At 43.8% G+C, this 19111-nt stretch overlaps 1 protein-coding gene across 4 annotated transcripts in view; it reads right to left on the reverse strand.

The window, feature by feature from the left end:
• The window catches only part of b3glcta (beta 3-glucosyltransferase a), a 251537-nt gene extending 239994 nt beyond the window's left edge, over window positions 1–11543 (reverse strand). For 2 of the 4 annotated variants that reach the window (XM_067985972.1, XM_067985971.1), the window contains exon 1: window positions 11208–11541. Coding sequence is in view for 2 of the 4 variants with exons in the window: in XM_067985969.1 (XP_067842070.1) it covers window positions 6203–6263 (61 nt within the window). In the remaining 2 variants the exon portion in view is untranslated. Of the gene's footprint in view, window positions 1–6202; window positions 7467–11207 lie in introns of those variants that run through there. The other 2 variants (XM_067985969.1, XM_067985970.1) reach the window with 2 other exon arrangements.
• Window positions 11544–19111: the final 7568 nt, after the last annotated feature.

Consider the following 19111-nt stretch of genomic DNA (forward strand, 5'->3'; position numbering starts at 1 on the left):
GCAGATCGTGGATGGGGTGGGGGTCGCAGATCGTGGATGGGGTGGGGGTCGCAGATCGTGGATGGGGTGGGGGTCGCAGATCGTGGATGGGGTGGGGGTCGCAGATCGTGGATGGGGTGGGGGTCGCAGATCGTGGATGGGGTGGGGGTCGCAGATCGTGGATGGGGTGGGGGTCGCAGATCGTGGATGGGGTGGGGGTCGCAGATCGTGGATGGGGTGGGGGTCGCAGATCGTGGATGGGGTGGGGGTCGCAGATCGTGGATGGGGTGGGGGTCGCAGATCGTGGATGGGGTGGGGGTCGCAGATCGTGGATGGGGTGGGGGTCGCAGATCGTGGATGGGGTGGGGGGTCGCAGATCGTGGATGGGGTGGGGGTCGCAGATCGTGGATGGGGTGGGGGTCGCAGATCGTGGATGGGGTGGGGGTCGCAGATCGTGGATGGGGTGGGGGTCGCAGATCGTGGATGGGGTGGGGGTCGCAGATCGTGGATGGGGTGGGGGTCGCAGATCGTGGATGGGGTGGGGGTCGCAGATCGTGGATGGGGTGGGGGTCGCAGATCGTGGATGGGGTGGGGGTCGCAGATCGTGGATGGGGTGGGGGTCGCAGATCGTGGATGGGGTGGGGGTCGCAGATCGCGGATGGGGTGGGGGTCGCAGATCGCGGATGGGGTGGGGGTCGCAGATCGCGGATGGGGTGGGGGTCGCAGATCGCGGATGGGGTGGGGGTCGCAGATCGTGGATGGGGTGGGGGTCGCAGATCGTGGATGGGGTGGGGGTCGCAGATCGTGGATGGGGTGGGGGTCGCAGATCGTGGATGGGGTGGGGGTCGCAGATCGTGGATGGGGTGGGGGTCGCAGATCGTGGATGGGGTGGGGGTCGCAGATCGTGGATGGGGTGGGGGTCGCAGATCGTGGATGGGGGGGGTCGCAGATCGTGGATGGGGGGTTCGGAGATCATGGATGGGGGTGGGGGGTGCTCGCTGCAGGTAGTCTTGTTGGGCCTGGGTGAAGCACTCCTGCTCCTCCGGGTCCATAAGCTGTGCGATAAAGGCATTTACCTGTAGTTTCGAGCCTTCTCACCTACTCCCACATGGCGTGTAGTAGGCGGCCCACGAGTCCCAGCCCCCAGGAGTTAAAAACAAAAAATCTGTCAAAGTGGAGGCCCGCACCCTCCGTGAAAGCTTTTACTGACCAACCCACCTTCCAAGAGCAGGTTGGTCACCCGCCCCCGCCTCCATGAAAACAGGAGGTGGGTTTTAGATTTTAAAAATTTTTATTTCCCCCCCTGCCCCCAACCCACCTGTGTATCCCATTTAAAATCATGCCCTAGGTATTTCCACCTCTATAACAGTGTTTGCCTTCAACCTTAACTCATCCGCACCACTGCTGAAATGATTATAACCTCAAGGCTCAGGATCGCCAACATGTCTCATCTGCCTCTTGTGTTCCACTCTACATAAACTCCAACCCATTTAAACTCCATCACCTGCATCTTATCCCATACCAAATTCCATTCAACAATCCTTACTAGTTCCCCATTCCCCAATGCATCAATTTCAAAATCCCCTTCATCACTTACAATTCTCTCCACGGTCTTGCCACACCCTCACCTCGGCAACTCCTCCGGCCCTATATTCTAGCTTGTATCCTCTACTCTTCCAACACTGACAAACTGCTCTCTCCACTCCATCATCATAGTATCATCGTAGGTACAGCACAGGAGGAGGCCATTTGGCCCATCGTGCCTGTGCCGGCTCTTTAAAAGAATTATCCAGTTAGTCCCATTCCCCTGCTCTTTCTCCATAACCCTGTAAATGTTTTCCCTTCAAGTATTTATCTAATTCTTTTTTGGAAGTTACTACTGAATCTACTTCCACCACCCTTTCAGGCAGTGCATTCCAGGTCATTACAACTCGATGTGTAGAAAAAAATGTTTCCTCATGTCGCCGATGGCTCTTTTGCAGATCACCTTAAATCTATGTCCTCTGATTACCGACCCTTCTGCCGCTGGAAACGGTTTCTCCTTATTTACTCTATCGAGACCCTTCATGATTTTGAACACCTCTATCAAATCTCCTCTTAACCTCCTCTGTTCTAAGGAGAACAACTCCAGCTTCTCCAGTCTCTCCACATAACTGAAGTCCCTCATCCCTGGTACCATTCTAGTAAATCTCTTCTGCACCTGCTCTAAGGCCTTGACATCCTTCCAAAAGTGTGGTGCCCAGAATTGAACATAATACTCCAGCTGAGGCCTAACCAATGTTTTATAAAGGTTTATCATAACTTCCTTGCTTTTGTACTCTATGCCTGTATTAATAATGCTAATGATCCTATATGCTTTTTTAACCGTCTACGTCCTCCTGAAGTCTGTTACTATCGTCTGCATTGTTTACTACATTTCTGAGTTTCGTGTCATCCGCAAACTTTGAAATTATACCCTCTATACCCAAGTCCAGGTCATTAATATATCAAAAAGAGCAGTGGTCCTAATACTGACCCCTGGGGAACACCACTGTATACTTCCCACCAGTCTGAAAAACAACCATTCACCACTACTCTCTGCTTTCTGTCCCTTAGCCAATTTTGCATCCATGCTGCCACTGTCCATTTAATCCCAAGGGCTTTAATTTTGCTAACAAGTCTATTATGTAGTACTTTATCAAATGCCTTTTGGGAAAGTCCATATACACATCAACCACATTACCCTCATCAACCCTCTCCGTTACTCCTTCAAAGAACTCAATCAAGTAAGTCAAACACGATTTTCCTTTAACAAATCCATACTACTTTCATTTATTAGCCCATACTTTTCCAAGTGCCAATTAATTTTGTCCTGGATTATTGTCTCTAAATGTTTCCCCACCACCAACGTTAATCTGACTGGCCTGTAATTGCCGGGTTTATCGCTCTCCCCTTTTTTGAACAGAGGTGTAACATTTGCAATCCTCCAATCCTCTGGCACCATCCCCATATCAAAGCAGGATTGAAAGATTGTGGCCATAGCCTCTGCAATTTCCACCCTTACTTCCCTCAGCAACCTTGGATGCATCACATCTGGACCAGGTGACTTTTCTACTTTGAGTACTGCCAATCTTTTAAGTACCTTATTATCTATTTTTATCCTATCCAATATTGCTACTACCCCCTCCTTTACTGTTAGTGTCAGCATCCTCTTCTCCAGTGAAGACGGATGCAAAGTATTCATTTAGTACCTCAGCCATGCCTTCTGCCTCAACAAAAGTATCTCCTTTTTTGTCCCTAATGGTCCAACCCTTCCTTTGACTACCCTTTTACTAGTTCTATGTTTATAAGACTTTTGGGTTCCCTTTTACATTAGCTACTATTCTAATCGCATACTGTCTCTTTGCCCCTCTTATTCCCTTTTTCAGATCTCCTCTGTACTTTCTGTATTCAGCCTGATTCTCCACTGTATTATGAACCTTGCATTTGTCTCCTTTTTCTGTTTCATTTTAATCTCTATATCATTAGTCATCCAGGGAGCTCTGGGTTTGGATGCCCTTCCCTTCCCCCTTGTGGGAATGTGTCTACTCTGTACCCAAACCATCTCCTCCTTGAAGGCCTCCCATTATTCGATTACTGTTTTGCCTACCAATTTTTGATTCCAATCCACCTGGGAAAGATCCCCTTTTAATTTTAGTCATTGAAATTAGCCCTCCTCCAGTTAAGTATTTTCACATTTGATTGTTCTTTGTCCTTTTCCATGACTATTCTAAACCTAACGATATTATCATCACTGTTCCCCAAATGCTCCCCCACTGAAACATGCTCCACTTGCCCCACTTCAATCCCCAGAACTTGATCCAGCACTGCTTCCTTCCTGGTTGGGCTAGAAACACACTGTTCAAGAAAGTTCTCTTGTACACATTTCAGGAATTCTTCCCCCTCTTTGCCCTTTACACTTCTATTGTCCCAGTCCACAATGGGATAATCAAAGTCCCCCATTATCACTACTCTATAGTTCTTGCATCATTCAGTAATTTGCCTGCAAATTTGCTCCTCTATCTCCTTCGCACTATTTGGTGGCCTATAGTATACACCCAGTAGCGTAATAGCTCCTCTTTTGTTCCTCCTCCCCTTCTTTGAGCCAGGTCTCAATTATTGCCACTGTAACATTGTGCCATGTGGCGACTTGAGCCTGTAGCTCAACAACCTTATTTACGCACATACACTCCAAACTCATCCTAGACTGCCTCGTTTTTGCCCCCCCAATCTGATCCCTCCTATATCTGAACCATTCTTTACTCTAGTGCTCTTTGTCCCTCCCAGTTCTCTGTGCATCTTGTTTTTCCTAGAATCATAGAATGGTTACAGCACGGAAGCAGGCCATTCAGCCCATCGAGTCCGTGCCAGCTCTTCACAAGAGCAATCCAGCTAGTCCCATTCCCCTGCCCTATCCCTGTAGCCCTGCAAATTTTTTCCCTTCAAGTACTTATCCAGTTCTCTTTTGAAAGCCACTACACTTCCAAGTTTTGTCATTTGCAAATTTTGAAATTGTGCCCTGTACACCCAAGTCCATGTGATTAATATATATCAAGAAGAGCAGTGGTACTAGTACTGACCCCTGGGGAACGCCACTGTATACCTCCCTCCAGTCTGAAAAACAAGCATTCATCTAATATTTCATCCTAATGCCCATCCCCCTGCCAAATGAGTTTAAATCCTCCCCCACAGCACTAGTTAACCTCCCCGTGAGGACATTGGTCTCAGCTCTGTGAGGTGCAACCCGTCCATTTTGAACAGAACCCTCCTGCCCCAGAACTGGTCCCAATGCCCCAGGAATCTGAAGCCCTCCCTCCTGCACCATTTTTCTAGCCACGCACTCACTAAAGCGTGGCACTGGGAGTAATCCAGAGATTACTACCTTTGAGGTCCTGCTTTTTAACTTCCTCCCTAGCTCCTGAAACTCTTTTCCTTACTATGTCATTGGTTCTTTGGCTGTTCCCCTTCCCCCCTCATAATGACATTGTGATGTGATCATGAGTCATCATAATGTCAATTCCTTCAGACTACAGCTAGCACATTACTACACCATCCTGGATACATCTATCAGTACAACACAGTCTGGGATGGATACTACAACACACTTCGACACAATATTTGAAAAACGTTTATACTGTTACAAACTCACTGTGAAAATGCTAGAAAAGCAGATTGGCAATTCAACCAGATATTAAACCCAGTCATCCCAATTAACAAGGTTGAAGGGATCTGGCTATCCTGCTAAACCATGGGCTGTTCTTATAAAGTGAACATCCCAACTAAGTGGTTTAGAACACAAATTTTAGGCTGCAGTTATGGTGCATTACCAATTTGAGTCTGGTAGGGGCAGAGTGGAAGTCACAGCTCGCAAAACCTCTGTTACATTGCGGGCGACTATTGACTGCAAATGACGATCTTAACACGCGTGCAGGGGTCCTCTCCCCATACAGTATTTTTTTATGCTGGGACAGCATAGGGAGAACATCCGTTTTTCAAATTATTATTAAAACTTTGCATTTATATAGAGGCTTAGCACGTCTCTAAGAAATGTCTCGATGCACTTCACATGTAATGAATGACTTTGATATGCAATCGCTGTTATGTAAATAAAAGTAAATAAGTTTATAAAGTACCCAGATAGTCCAGCTGAAGCTACTGTCAATGTTTAAAATCTAAATACAAAATTTTGCAAAAATACATTCACTTGTTAAAAATCGGCAAAACAAAATTGCTCGAAGCACTTCTCCTTTAATTAAAGAACATACAAAAGTTGGTAGCAGAAACATCATCGTTGGAGGAAGTGCCTTTAAAACTGGGTATCAGAGGTTGGAGCGGCACTGTGCCGTGTGTAGACAACGGGCCGACTGAAACCCTATAAACTGGACCCAGGAAACATGCGGCCGTCCAGTCCCAACCCTAACCGCCTTGGTTCAGGCCCTACTGGGGGAGGGGAGGTAAACGGGCAAGCCCCAAACTCAAGCTCTGGTCCTGGGTTAAGGCCTCGCCAGTTACCAGCACATCCCTGAACCGCGAGTCTGGGACCAGTAAATCGGCTAAAACATGTTGACCCCCTGAAACTATATCCTTGCATTTCATCCTCATGCATTTCATGTTTTATAAATAAAAGGAGCGCAGCCGCTCATTCTCTGCGGTTTCGTTCATCCTTTAAATCTGTTTAGCTATCTGCACCTCGAAGGGCACTTACTGAGAAGGAAAGGGATGAGCTGAGCACGCACGGCCAGCGGCGGACAGCTGTCAGTCACCATCTCCGGGAACAAACGGTGTGAGAACAGCGATCAGTAGGGAACGTCTGGAGGATTTCAGTAACCCGCCACAAACAAGTCACAGCAAACCTACAAACCGGAGGATAGCAGCGCCCTCCAGAGTCCGGGAAATCAGGCCTACACCGTGCATTTGGTAGGAGCAACACTACTTATCTCGCACTTTATTCTTTTCTCTCTCTATGCTGCACCCCCACCCCCCAATCGTCACCATCAGAAGGAAGAGCTATACCCAGATAATCCATCTAAGGTTTCCACAATATCAAAACTGAATTATCATGAACTTCATACCAATGGTCAGAAGTTAATGACTAAAAGTAGCTTTTTTTTATTCATTCATGGGAAGAGGGCGTCGCTGGCAAGCCCAGCATTTATTGTCCATCCCTAATTGTCCTTGAGAAGGTGGTGGTGCACCGCCTTCTGGAACCGCTGCAATCTGTGTGGTGAAGGGCTGTTAGGTAGGAAATTCCAGGATTTTGACCCAGCGACGATGAAGGAACGGCAATATATTTCCATGTCAGGATGGTGTGTGACTTGGAGGGGAACTTGCAGGTGGTGGTGTTCCAATGCGCCTTCTAGGTGATAGAGGTCGCGGGATTGGGAGTTGCTGCAGTGCATCTTGTAGATGGTACACAATGCAGCCACGGTGCACCGGTGTGGAGGGAGTGAATGGTTAAGGTGGTGGATGGGGTGCCAATCAAACGGGCTGCTTTGTCCTGATGGTATCAAGCTTCTTGAGTGTTGTTGGAGCTGCACTCATCCAGGCAAGTGGAGAGTATTCCGTCATACTCCTGACTTGAGACTTGTAGATGGTGGAAAGGCTTTGGGGAGTCAGGAGGTGAGTCACTTGCTGCAGAATACCCAGCCTCTGACCTGCTCTTGTAATCACAGTATTTATGTGGCTGGTCCAGTTAAGCTTCTGGTCAGTGGTGACCCCCAGGATGTTGATGGTGGGGGATTCAGCGATAGCAATGCCGTTGAATGTCAAGGGGAGGTGGTTAGACGCTCTCTTGTTGGAGATGGTCATTGCCTGGCACTTGTCTGGCACGAATGTTACTTGCCATTCATCAGCCCAAGCCTGGATGTTGTCCAGTTCTTGCTGCATGTGGATACGGACTGCTTCCTTATCTGAGGTGTTGCGAATGGAACTGAACACTACAATCATCAGCGAACATCCCCACTTCTGACCTTCTGATGGAGGGAAGGTCATTGATGAAGCAGCTGAAGACCAATTTTACCCCTTTCCCTTTTTTAATTTAAAATGGCTATTTTGCACCTTTTAAAAATACTGTGACTTTTTGTCCTGTAGATGGCAACGATGCTTGTTTTTAATAATTGATGTAAATAAAACATTTATGTCAGAGTAGCCTTATTTTTAAAAAAATATTGTTTCTTAGGTGTTACAAAATTACTGTAAGGATAGTCATAAGGTTAAGTTTTGTTTTCTTTGTTGGTCTTGTTTTCATGGTGTATTTTCAATCATAAGTATGCTGGCAGCTCAAGGTAGCTCCAGGCTCCCTGGCCGTCCAATGTTTCAAAAAAAAATTCAGCTCATGCTGAAACAAATACTAATATTACAAGAATAAGGCTACTCAGATGTATTATTAATCCAATATAACTAAAATAAACACTTAAAAATAAATAATAATAAAGTTTAAAATGCTCTGCTTCTGCACATCCTATCTACCTCTTTCCCCTTCTTCTGCATTCTCTCTGTATTTTATTTTAACTTTATTTTTACTTCAGTAATTTATTTGAAGTAATTATCCTATCAGTTTCCCCTTCCCCAAATGTTTAAATATTTTATTTATCGTTATTCCTGAAGGTCCTGGGTACCATTATTAATTCTGAAGGTGAGATTCACAATGTTATAAATTGGCCTCTGACTGCCTGAAAAGTTGACCCAGCTACAACATCGAATTTGGCAGATGAAACTTTATGCTTCTTTTCAACATAACATTGGGCACTCGGGGCATTTGCCAAAATAACTTATTAGCAGCCCAGGGAACCAGACTGCCTCATTGTTGGTGTCCTTGGGATTACGTGATTTTAATGTGAATAAATTGAACACATCCCCTATTTTAATTCTTAATTTATCCATCTTCAAGCAGCTGCTATCAAATGTATAAAGACATCCAAACTGATGACCATCAGTTTTCCATGCTTTAGGGAAAGCACCTAGCCTCTATTTAGATGAAGGCTATAGAATCAAGGGTAGTTGACTTGATTTGAATTTTGCACCTAAACTAATGTGAGCTTATTCCATGATTATGCCCAACAGTGGGAGAAAACGTTAAAGAAATCTTATCTTTAAATTACTTTGAGTATGACAATTTATGTTTGCAATCATTTATTGCTGCTGCTACGCATGCATTAGCTTAAACTGACACTGGTGTCTTCCCTCACAGATTGAACAGTCTGTTTGGGGCCTGTGGACCTGCTAACAGCATGAAAGTTGGCATGCTCAGAAGTGTAAAGGGGTCATTCCATAATCCTGGGTCCACCCTTCCAGCCAGTAATATCATTAAGGACATCATACAATGTCATAAACTGTGAAGCTCTCATCATTACCTGGATTTTCCTCTGAATTATTGTCTGTTGTGGGGCGGTAGGTGGAGTAAAATTAGTTCTTAGAGGCTACTGCCTCAAATCCGCTGCAAAAACTTGCAGTTGAGTTATCCTCCCAAAAAAGGACCCCAGTCCCTTTTAAAGCCTGCTTGGAAACTGATCCACCTCGGGGGTGTGGCTAATCCCTCTGACCCATTCCCCAACTTCCATCCCAAACCTGCTCCAAATAATTACCACCACTATACAAGTGGCAGTAGGATCTTGTGTGCTGAGACTGACGGTTGGTGTTACTTTGGAGGTTCAGTCAGGAATTTTGCTGCTAATTTTACTCAGCTCCCACAAAGTACTGCTTTGCATTGGGAACATGGATTGTCCAATGGGAATACCTCTTCTTATCCAACAAAGTGGAGGAGAAGTATATGGAGATTGGAGGCTCTTAGAGTAAAGCATTACAGAAGACATCTCTTCCCGACACACTCATACCCACTCACTAAGATTTAAAGAGAAAAAAAGCCTTACTCAGACTTTTCTGACTGTCAGTGCCTCAGAAGGCTTTGCTTCCCCACCAGAGGCTACTGGGGAGTATGTCAACTGCTGGCTAAACATGTGCAGCCCACTTCCACCGGGAAAACGGCATCTTTGTGTCTGGATTCCTGTAGGCAGCATCAGGTGACCTTTGCCACAGTAGTCAGGCAGCTGTTCACCATTGCATCACGAAGGCCACTAATGCTTTATTCTGGAGGGCTGCACACCTCATATCCTTCACAATGGAGGCAGACAGAGAGCTATCCAGTTCTACAAACCACCATGATCCCTACAGGTGCAAGGAGCAATTCACAGAATTCATGTGCTAATCAAAGCCCCAAATAGCTATTCCCTCAATTTTATGAATAGGAAAGGTTTTCATTCTATTAAAGTCCAGCTATCATGTGATACCAATTACCTTATCCTGAATGTCAATGCCAGATACCTAACATTTACCTGAGGAAGGAGGAAGCCTCCGAAAGCTTGTGAATTTAAAATAAAATTGCTGGACTATAACTTGGTGTTGTAAAATTGTTTACAATTGTCAACCCCAGTCCATCACCGGCATCTCCACATCACAGATACCTAGGAAGCTGCCATGATGCTTTCATCATACAACAATCCACAATGCCAGCCTTTCTGAGTCAGAACCATGTATCTAGATGGTTGATTATGATCAACATTAATCTTGTAGTCATGGCCAATGACTCCTGGAGTATATGGAGTTAGGTCACAGATCAGCCATGATCTTATTAAATGGTGGAGCAGGTTCAAGGGGCTAAATGGCCTACTCCTGCTCCTAAGTTCCTGTAAGGCTTCTGCAGACAGAGGGGGATGACAGATATAATGAGGCTCGTGTCACTACAAGAAGTATCACAGAGCAGACCATAGGAATTCTTGATTCCCATTTTAGGTGCCTGGTAAAGGTCTGGTAGAACCCAGCAATGGAGCCTAGCGAGTCTCAAGAATCATTGTAGTTTGCTGCATGCTGGACAATATAACAATGAACAAAGGACTGCTGTTTCTAGAAGCTGAAGACGATAATGCAGATGGGGTGGAAATACTTCCCTCCTCACAGCATGAGGAGGGTGCACAGGAAGGAGAAGACATGAAACAGGACAGCTAGTAGTCAGAGAAAGGAGGGTGCAACTGATAGCCCAGTGCTTTCAATAAATAAAGGGTGATTCAACAAAAAAAGTCATTTCACACTTGCCTATTCTCCCCCAACACCCTCACAAAGTCTCCCATTGTAAAAGACTTCTGCTAAGTTCTTTCATAAGACAAAAGTCTACATTTCCACTGTCATCGTTCAATTTCTGGCAGGTCAGTCAAAGGTCTATTTAAAATGGCAATGAGTCTCTTCAGCAAGGTTGCCTTTTGCCTTATTTCACTATGGAGTGTTGCAGGAAAAAATAACTTCAAGATGAATCGCAGGCAAGTCCCCAGGTCTTCTGAAGCCTCCCTGGAGGTGGAAGAGGCCAGGGAGAGGAGGGAAGTTCTCTTTCCAGCCACCGGGAGGAGAAGCCCAAAATACCAAGTACACAAGGCCCGGAGAGAGATTGCTGTGATTGTTAGCTCCGGGAGCAGCACCCCTCAGGACATTGATGCAATGCAGGAAGGAGCTTCAATTACCTCACAAGAGTAGCAAAGGTGAGCACAACTCTTCATTTCTCCATATCTGTCAATAACATGTAGTTGAGAGTGCTTGGGGAGAGGGGAAAAAACTGTTGCCTCCCCGGCACTCTCAACAATTCCCACCCCTCCATCACCTCTTCCACCACCCAGTACAAGGACACACTATACCACTTCTCATTATCATTACAAACACACACTCACCTCTTCCTTGCTGCCTTCACAGCAGTCACTAGCAGCATTCTCTTCTCACTTGGTAGCCTTTGTAGGATCACTACACCTTTCATGGCTTCTTCCTCACTTCACACACGAGCTTTCCATTCAATGCCTCGAAAATCCTGATTGCATCTTGCTTCTTCTCCCTCTCAGCATGTGCATGACAAGCAGAAGCTCCACACATTTACACTCTCATTTCTAGGAGACACTCACCAACTCTCTCCCTCTCCCGCTGCAGGACAAGATATTGCTCAACACAAGGTAGAGGAATAAGACCAGGGGAGGACCAGCCAACATCATGAACCTTGCTGAGCTAGAGAAGAGCATGAAGCCCCGGAGATTAGTGGCCCAGGCAAAGCTATGAGCGATGGGGAAGGTGAGACTGCTGGCATATCTGAGCAGGGTGTCTGCATATTAACCCTTCATTCACCTCAGCAAATATTCAGAAAGCTTTACAACTTCAAGCTGTCTCAAGACTGTCACCTGCTAATGTCCAGCCTCTCAGTGCCATCTTAACTCTTGTCCCTTTTCTCTTACTATGGGTCCTTCCCAGACCCTGCAGAAGAAGACAACTCGGAGGAAGAAAATCACCGTCACGTACTCCATCCCTCCAAAGCACCAGCACAGACATTGGCATCCCGCATGGGTTAGAAAGTGAGCCAAAGGAGTCTGCACAAGGTGATGCACACAGCATAAGTGAGCAGCAGCATGTACTGATTGATGGCAGAGACAGCCCAGGAGGAACCTTGCAACTCAAACGGTTTCATCATGGATGAATCCATTGACTTTCTGGCCTTGATGAAAACTTGACTCACTGAAACAGCCTCACAAGTCATTCACCACTAGATCTGACTTGACCATGTTAAATACCACTGTATCGTTCTCTTCATTCAGACAGAACAATAGTGGATAATTACAGCAATGATGGCAAAGTTTTTTATGTTGGGAGTCAGAGAAGAATCAAGGACTTCACTGATCCTTTGATTGTCAGGGCAGGCAATATACAAAGATTAAGATAGAGCAGGTGAGCTAAATAGATATCTTGTATTGGTTTCCACTTCTGAAGACAGTATTACAGGATTGCTATGCAGCTAAAATTGCATAATTAGAAGTAACTGTGGAAATGGTTTTAGCTGAGATTAATGTATAATTGCCAACCGTCTGCTTTTCAAGCATATGTGAGCGTTCCAGCCTGTGTTTGCAAAAAATTCAACATTTTTCAGGATTCATGATCTTGCCTCTTTGGAATCAAGTTCACCAAGATGTTTCTGTGAATGTGCAGAAGAGGTAGGCTTGTGTTGCATTATGGGATGAGTTCACCAGTCATAAAAACAGCTACCCCCAAGCGAGCAGCACAAATGGGGGCTGGAAACGCTGATGTTGACGACTATTCCTACTGCTCAATTGGTGTATATCTGCCACATTAGATGTACAATAAGTCACAATGAAGTTAATGAAAATTATTCATTATTATATTAATTATAATGAATATTATAAAATAATATGAACTTGGGCATTCTTACTAACCATAAGTAATTTTCTATAGCCTTGCATGAAAAAAATAATATTCCTCAACCATTACAAGGCTTTTTCACACCTATTGTAATATTTGTAAATTGTGAATAGTTGTTTCCAATACAGAACAATGAACATAGGAACAGGAGTAGGCCATTCAGCCCCTCGTGCCTGCTCTGCCATTTGATAAGATCATGGCTGATCTGTGATCTAACTCCATATACATGCCTTTGGCCCATTTCCCTTAATACTTTTGGTTGCCAAAAAGCTATCTATCTCACATTTAAATTTTGCAATTGAGCTAGTATCAATTGCCGTTTGCGGAAGAGAGTTCCAAACTTCTACCACCCTTTGTGTGTAGAAATGTTTTCTAATCTCACTCCTGAAAGGTCTGGCTCTAATTTTTAGACTGTGCCCCCTAATCTTAGAATCCCCAAACAGCGGAAATAGTTTCTCTCTATCCACCCTATCCGTTCCCCTTAATATCTTATAAACTTCGATCAAATCACCCCTTAACCTTCCAAACTCTAGAGAATACAACCCCAATTTGTGTAATCTCTCCTCGTAACTTAACCCTTGAAGTCCGGGTATCATTCTAGTAAACCTACGCTGCACTCCCTCCAAGGCCAATATGTCCTTCCGAAGATGCGGTGCCCAGAACTGCTCACAGTACTCCAGGTGCGGTCTAACCAGGGTTTTGTATAGCTGCAGCATAACTTCTGCCCCCTTGTACTCCAGTCCTCTAGATATAAAGGCCAGCATTCCATTAGCCTTATTATTTTCTGCACCTGTTCATGACACTTCAATGATCTATGTACCTGAACCCCTGAGTCCCTTTGGACATCCACTGTTTTTAACTTTTTACCATTTAGAAAGTACCCTGTTCTATCCTTTTTTGATCCAAAGTGGATGACCTCACATTTGTCTGCAATGAATTCCATTTGCCAAAGTTTTGCCCATTCACCTAATCTATCAATATCCCTTTGTAATTTTATGTTTTCATCTACACTGCTTACAATGCCACCAATCTTTGTAAACAATTTTACAACACCAAGTTATAGTCCAGCAATTTTATTTTAAATTCACAAGCTTTCGGAGGCTTCCTCCTTCCTCCTTCCTCAGGCTTCCTCCTTCCTCAGGTCCAACAACGTTCACCTGAGGAAGGAGGAAGCCTCCGAAAGCTTGTGAATTTAAAATAAAATTGCTGGACTATAACTTGGTGTTGTAAAATTGTTTACAATTGTCAACCCCAGTCCATCACCGGCATCTCCATATCATGACCAATCTTTGTGTCATCGGCAAACTTAGATATGAGACTTTCTATGCCTTTATCTAAGTCGTTAATAAATATTGTGACTTGTAGTGTTTTTTTAAACTTTGTGTGTGTTCAGAGGGGTTGCATTATTATGCCCTTACAACAATACAATGAAGTGTGTAACTGAAATTTTTTTAAATGTTCATTATTGGGATGTGGGCATCGCTAGCAAGGCCGGCATTTATTGCCCATCCCTAGATGTCCTGAGAAAGCAGTGGTGGGCCTTCTTTTTGAACCACTTGTAGTGGTTTGATACAACTGAGTGGCTTGCTAGGCCACTTCAGAGGGCAGTTAAGGGTCAGCCATATTGGTGTGGGTCTGGAGTCACATATAGGCCAGACCAGATAAGGATGGCAGTTTCCTTCCCTAAAGGACGTTAGTGAACCTGTTGGGTTTTTACAACTTAAATTCTCAAACTACCAATGTGCGATTTAAACTCCTCTGGATTATTAGCCCAGGCTTCTGGATTACTAGTCCAGTAACATAACCACTACGCTACGGTATCCAGGTTAAATTAAAGATGACTATAGTATTTCTCATCAGGAGACTATTATATAATTCCTAGAATTATATCTTACACAACCAATTCCTCTGGGAGAGTTAATTTTTGTTTAATGTTACAAGTTTTGTTATATTACAATTATCCTGCCACTGCATGCAGCAATTCGAACATGACAGTGTATCTTCGGAGTCCAGTCCCAATCTGACTTTGGAATGGAACATGTGAGACACCACAGAAGCAGTATCAAGCCAGTTGGGTTTGCTATAACTTGGAGTATTACTCCAAGTGATAAGATTATTTAGCCCCTTGTGATCTGTCCTATTGATCTGGTGTGCTGCCCGTTTAAAGCATATCCTGACAGATTTTGATATCACCTCTTTGATGTTTGATGTTATCTGAAGAAGGGCACCTAAAGGCAAGCTATTCTGATTCCCCCAAGGATCTATCCTTGGCCTCCTCCTATTTCTCTACATGCTATGCCTTGACGACATCATCAAAAAACATATCAAATTTCAAATATACGCTGACGACACCCAGCTGTACCTCACCACCACCTCTCTCGACCCCTCCACTGCCTGATTTGTCATGCTGCTTGTCCGACATCCATTATTGGATGAGCAGAAATTTCCTCCAATTAAATATTGGGAAGACTGAAGCCATTGTCTTCGGCTCCTACCACAAATTCCATTCTCTAGCAACCGATTCCATCCCTCTCCCTGGCCACTGTCTGAGGCCGAACCAGACTGTTTGCAACCTAGGCGTCCTATCTGATCCTAAGTTGAGCTTCCGACCCCTTATTTTCCCCATCACCAAGACCATCTACTTCCACCTCTGTAATATTGCCTGTCTCCACTCCTGCTTCAGTACCATCTGCTGCTGAAAGCCCAATCCATGCTTTTGTTACCTCGAGACTCGACTATTCCAATGCCGTCCTGGCCAGCCTCACATCCTCAACCCTCTGTAAATTTGAGCTCATCCAAAACTCTGTATCCTCACACCAAGTCCTGTTCACCCATCATCCCTGTGCTCACTGACCTACATTGCTTCCCAGTCTAGCAATGCCTCAAATTTAAAATTCTCATCCTTGTGTTCAAATCCCTCCATGGCCTTGCCTCTCCCTATCTCTGTAACCTCCTCTAGCCATACAATCCTCTGAGATCCCTCCATTACAGAGACATGGTTGCAAGGTGACCAAGGTTGGGAACTAAATATTCCAGGGTACTTGACGTTTCAAAAAGACAGGCAGAATGAAAAAGGAAGGGCGGTGGCCCTGATAATAAAGGATGACATAAGGACAATAGTGAGAAAGGATCTTGGCTTGGAGGATCAGGAAGTAGAATCAGTATGGGTGGAGATAAGAAATAACAAGGGGCAGAAAACACTGGTGGGAGTAGTTTTTGGCCCCCTAACAGTAGCTATACCACTGGACAGAGTATTAATCAAGAAATAAGAGGAGCTTGTAACAAAGGTATAATAAAGGGGACTTTAATCTTCATATAGACAGGGCAAATTAAATTGGCAACGATAGTCTGGAGGACAAGTTCATGGAATGCATTCAAGACAGTTTCCTAGAACAATACATCATGGAATCAACCAGGGTATTGTGTAATGAGACAGGGTTAATTAGTAATCTCACAGTAAAGGATCCTCTGGGGAAGGGTGATCATAATATGATAGAATTTCACATTGAGTTTGAGAGTGACATACTTAAATTCGAAACTAGAGTCTTAAACAAAGCCAATTACATAGGTATGAGGGGCGAGTTGGCTAAGGTAAGTTAGGAAATTATATTAAAAGGTATGACGGTAGATAAGCAGCAGCAAACATGTAAAGAAATATTTCAAAATTCTCAAAAAATATACATTCCATTGAGAAATAAAAACTCCATGGGAAAAGTGACCCATCCGTGGCTAACTAAAGAAGTTAAGGATAGTATCAGATTAAAAGAAGAGGCTTATAATGTTGCGAAGAATAGTATTAAGCCTGAGGATTGGGAGCGTTTTGGAAACCAGCAAAGGATGACCAAAAAATTGATAAAAAGGGAGAAAATAGAATATGAGTGTAAACTAGCAAGAAATATAAAAATGGATTGTAAGAGCTTCTACAAGTATGTAAAAAGGAACAGAGTAGCAAAAGTAAACATTGGTCCCTTAGAGGCTGGGACAGGAGAAATTATAATGGGGAATAAGGAAATGGCAGAGACGTTAAAGAAATATTCTGTATCTGTCTTCACAGTAGAAGACACAAAAAGCATACCAAAAATAGTGGGGAACCAAGGGGCTAATAAGAGTGAGGAACTTAAAAGTAATTAATATCAGTAGAGAAAAAGTACTAGAGAAACTAATGGGACTAAAAGCCAACAAATACCCTGGACCTGATGACCCACATCCTAGGGTTCTAAAAGAGGCGGCTGCAGAGATAGTGGATGCATTAGTTGTGATCTTCCAAAATTCCCTACATTCTAGAATGGTCCCAGTGGATTGGAAGGTAGCAAATGTAACACCACTATTCAAGAAAAGAGGGAGAGAGAAAACAGAGAACTACAGGCCAGTTAGCCTGATATCAGTCGTCAGGAAAATGCTGGAATCCATTATTAGGGAAGTGGTAACAGGGCATTTAGAAAATCATAATATGATTAGGCAGAGGCAACATGGTTTTATGAAACGGAAATTGTGTTTAACAAATTTATTTGAGTTTTTTGAGGATATAACTAGCAGGGTAGATAAAGGGGAATCAGTGGATGGAGTATATTTGGATTTCCAAAAGGCATTCGATAAGGTGCCACACAAAAGGTTGTTACGCAAGGGCTCATGGGATTGGGGGTAATATATTAGCATGGATAGAGAATTGGTTAATAGACAGAAAAGAGAGTAAGAATAAATGGGTCATTTTCAGCTTGGCAGGCTGTAACTAGTGGGGTGCTGCAAGGATCAGTGCTTGGACCTCAGCTATTTACAATCTATATTAATGACTTAGATGAAGGGACCGAGTATAATATATCCAAGATTGCTGACGATACAAAGCTGATGGGAAAGTAAGCTGTGAGGAGGACACAAAGAGTCGGCAAAGTGATATAGAGAGGTTAAGTGAGTGGGCAAGAAGGTGGCAGATGGAGTATAATGTGGGGAAACGTGAGGTTATTCACTTTGGTAGGAAGAATAGAAAAACAGGATTTTTTTAAAGGGTGAGAAACTGTTAAATGTTGGTGTTCAGAGAGACTTGGGCGTCCTCGTACAAAAAACACAGAAAGTTAGCATGGAGGTACAGCAAGCAATTAGGAAGGCAAATGGCATGTTGGCCTTTATTGCAAGGGGGTTGGAGTACAAGAATAAGGAAGTTTTGCTGGTGTGAGACCACCTGGAGTACTGTGCACAATTTTGGTCTCCTTATCTAAGGAAGGATATACTTGCCTTAGAGGCGGTGCAACAAAGGTTAACTAGATTGATTCCTGGGATGAGAGGGTTGTCCTTTAATGAGAGATTGAGTAGAATGGGCCTATAATTCTCTGCAGTTTAGAAGAATGAGATGTGATCTCATTGAAACATATAACATTCTGAGGGGGCTTGACAGATAGAGGCTGAGAGATTGTTTCCCCTGGCTGGAGAGTCTCGAACTAGGGGGCATAGTCTCAGGATAAGGGGTCGGCCATTTAAAACTGAGATGAGAAGGAATTTCTATACTCAGAGGGTTCTGAATCTTTGGAATTCTCTACCCCAAAGGGCTGTGGATGCTGAGTCGTTAAGTATATTCAAGGCTGAGATAGATAGATTTTTGGACTCTTGGGGAATCAAGGGATATGGGGATCAGGTGGGAAAATGGAGTTGAGGTCGAAGATCAGCAATGATTTTATTGAATGATGGCCTACTCCAGCTCCTATTTCTGATGTTCTTAGAACTCTGCATTCCTTCAATTCTGGCCTCTCATGCATCTCTGATTTCCTTCACTCCACCACTGGTGGCCGTGCCTTCAGCTGTCTAGGCCATAAGGTCTGGAATTCCCTCCCTAAACCTCTCCGCCTCTCTCTCCTCCTTTAAAAAACTCCTTAAAACCTACCTCTTTGACCAAGCTTTTGGTCACCTGTTCTAATGGCTCCATATGTGGCTCGGTGTCAAATTTTGTGATATAACGTTCCTGTGAAGCACCTTGGGACGTTTTACTACGTTAAAGGTGCTATATAAATACAAGTTGTTGTTTGCTATTCAAAGTATTATGTGCATTGATATGTGCAAATTTGGTTGGCTTTATTTTTTTCAAGATGCTGAAACAGTAAATAAATAAATCTTTTTTCTGTAATGCAGCATTTACCAACTACTGCAGGGGCTAAATATTAAATTTTGTGTTGATCTGACTGCAACAAAAAAAAAAACTGTTATACTTAATTTTTAATAGTCTCAGTGGTTTGGATGAGCTTGAGTATTACCTTCTGATGCCAAGACAAGAGTCAATTGTGACTCATAAGAACTATTTTTCTTTTTATATTAAATATTATATATATTACATATATATAAATCCATTGTAGAATAAATTATTATTGACTTCAATTGCTGAATCACAATACAC

The sequence above is a fragment of the Heptranchias perlo genome, chromosome 6, assembly GCF_035084215.1.
Source record: "Heptranchias perlo isolate sHepPer1 chromosome 6, sHepPer1.hap1, whole genome shotgun sequence".
Classification (NCBI taxonomy): Eukaryota; Metazoa; Chordata; class Chondrichthyes; order Hexanchiformes; family Hexanchidae; genus Heptranchias; species Heptranchias perlo.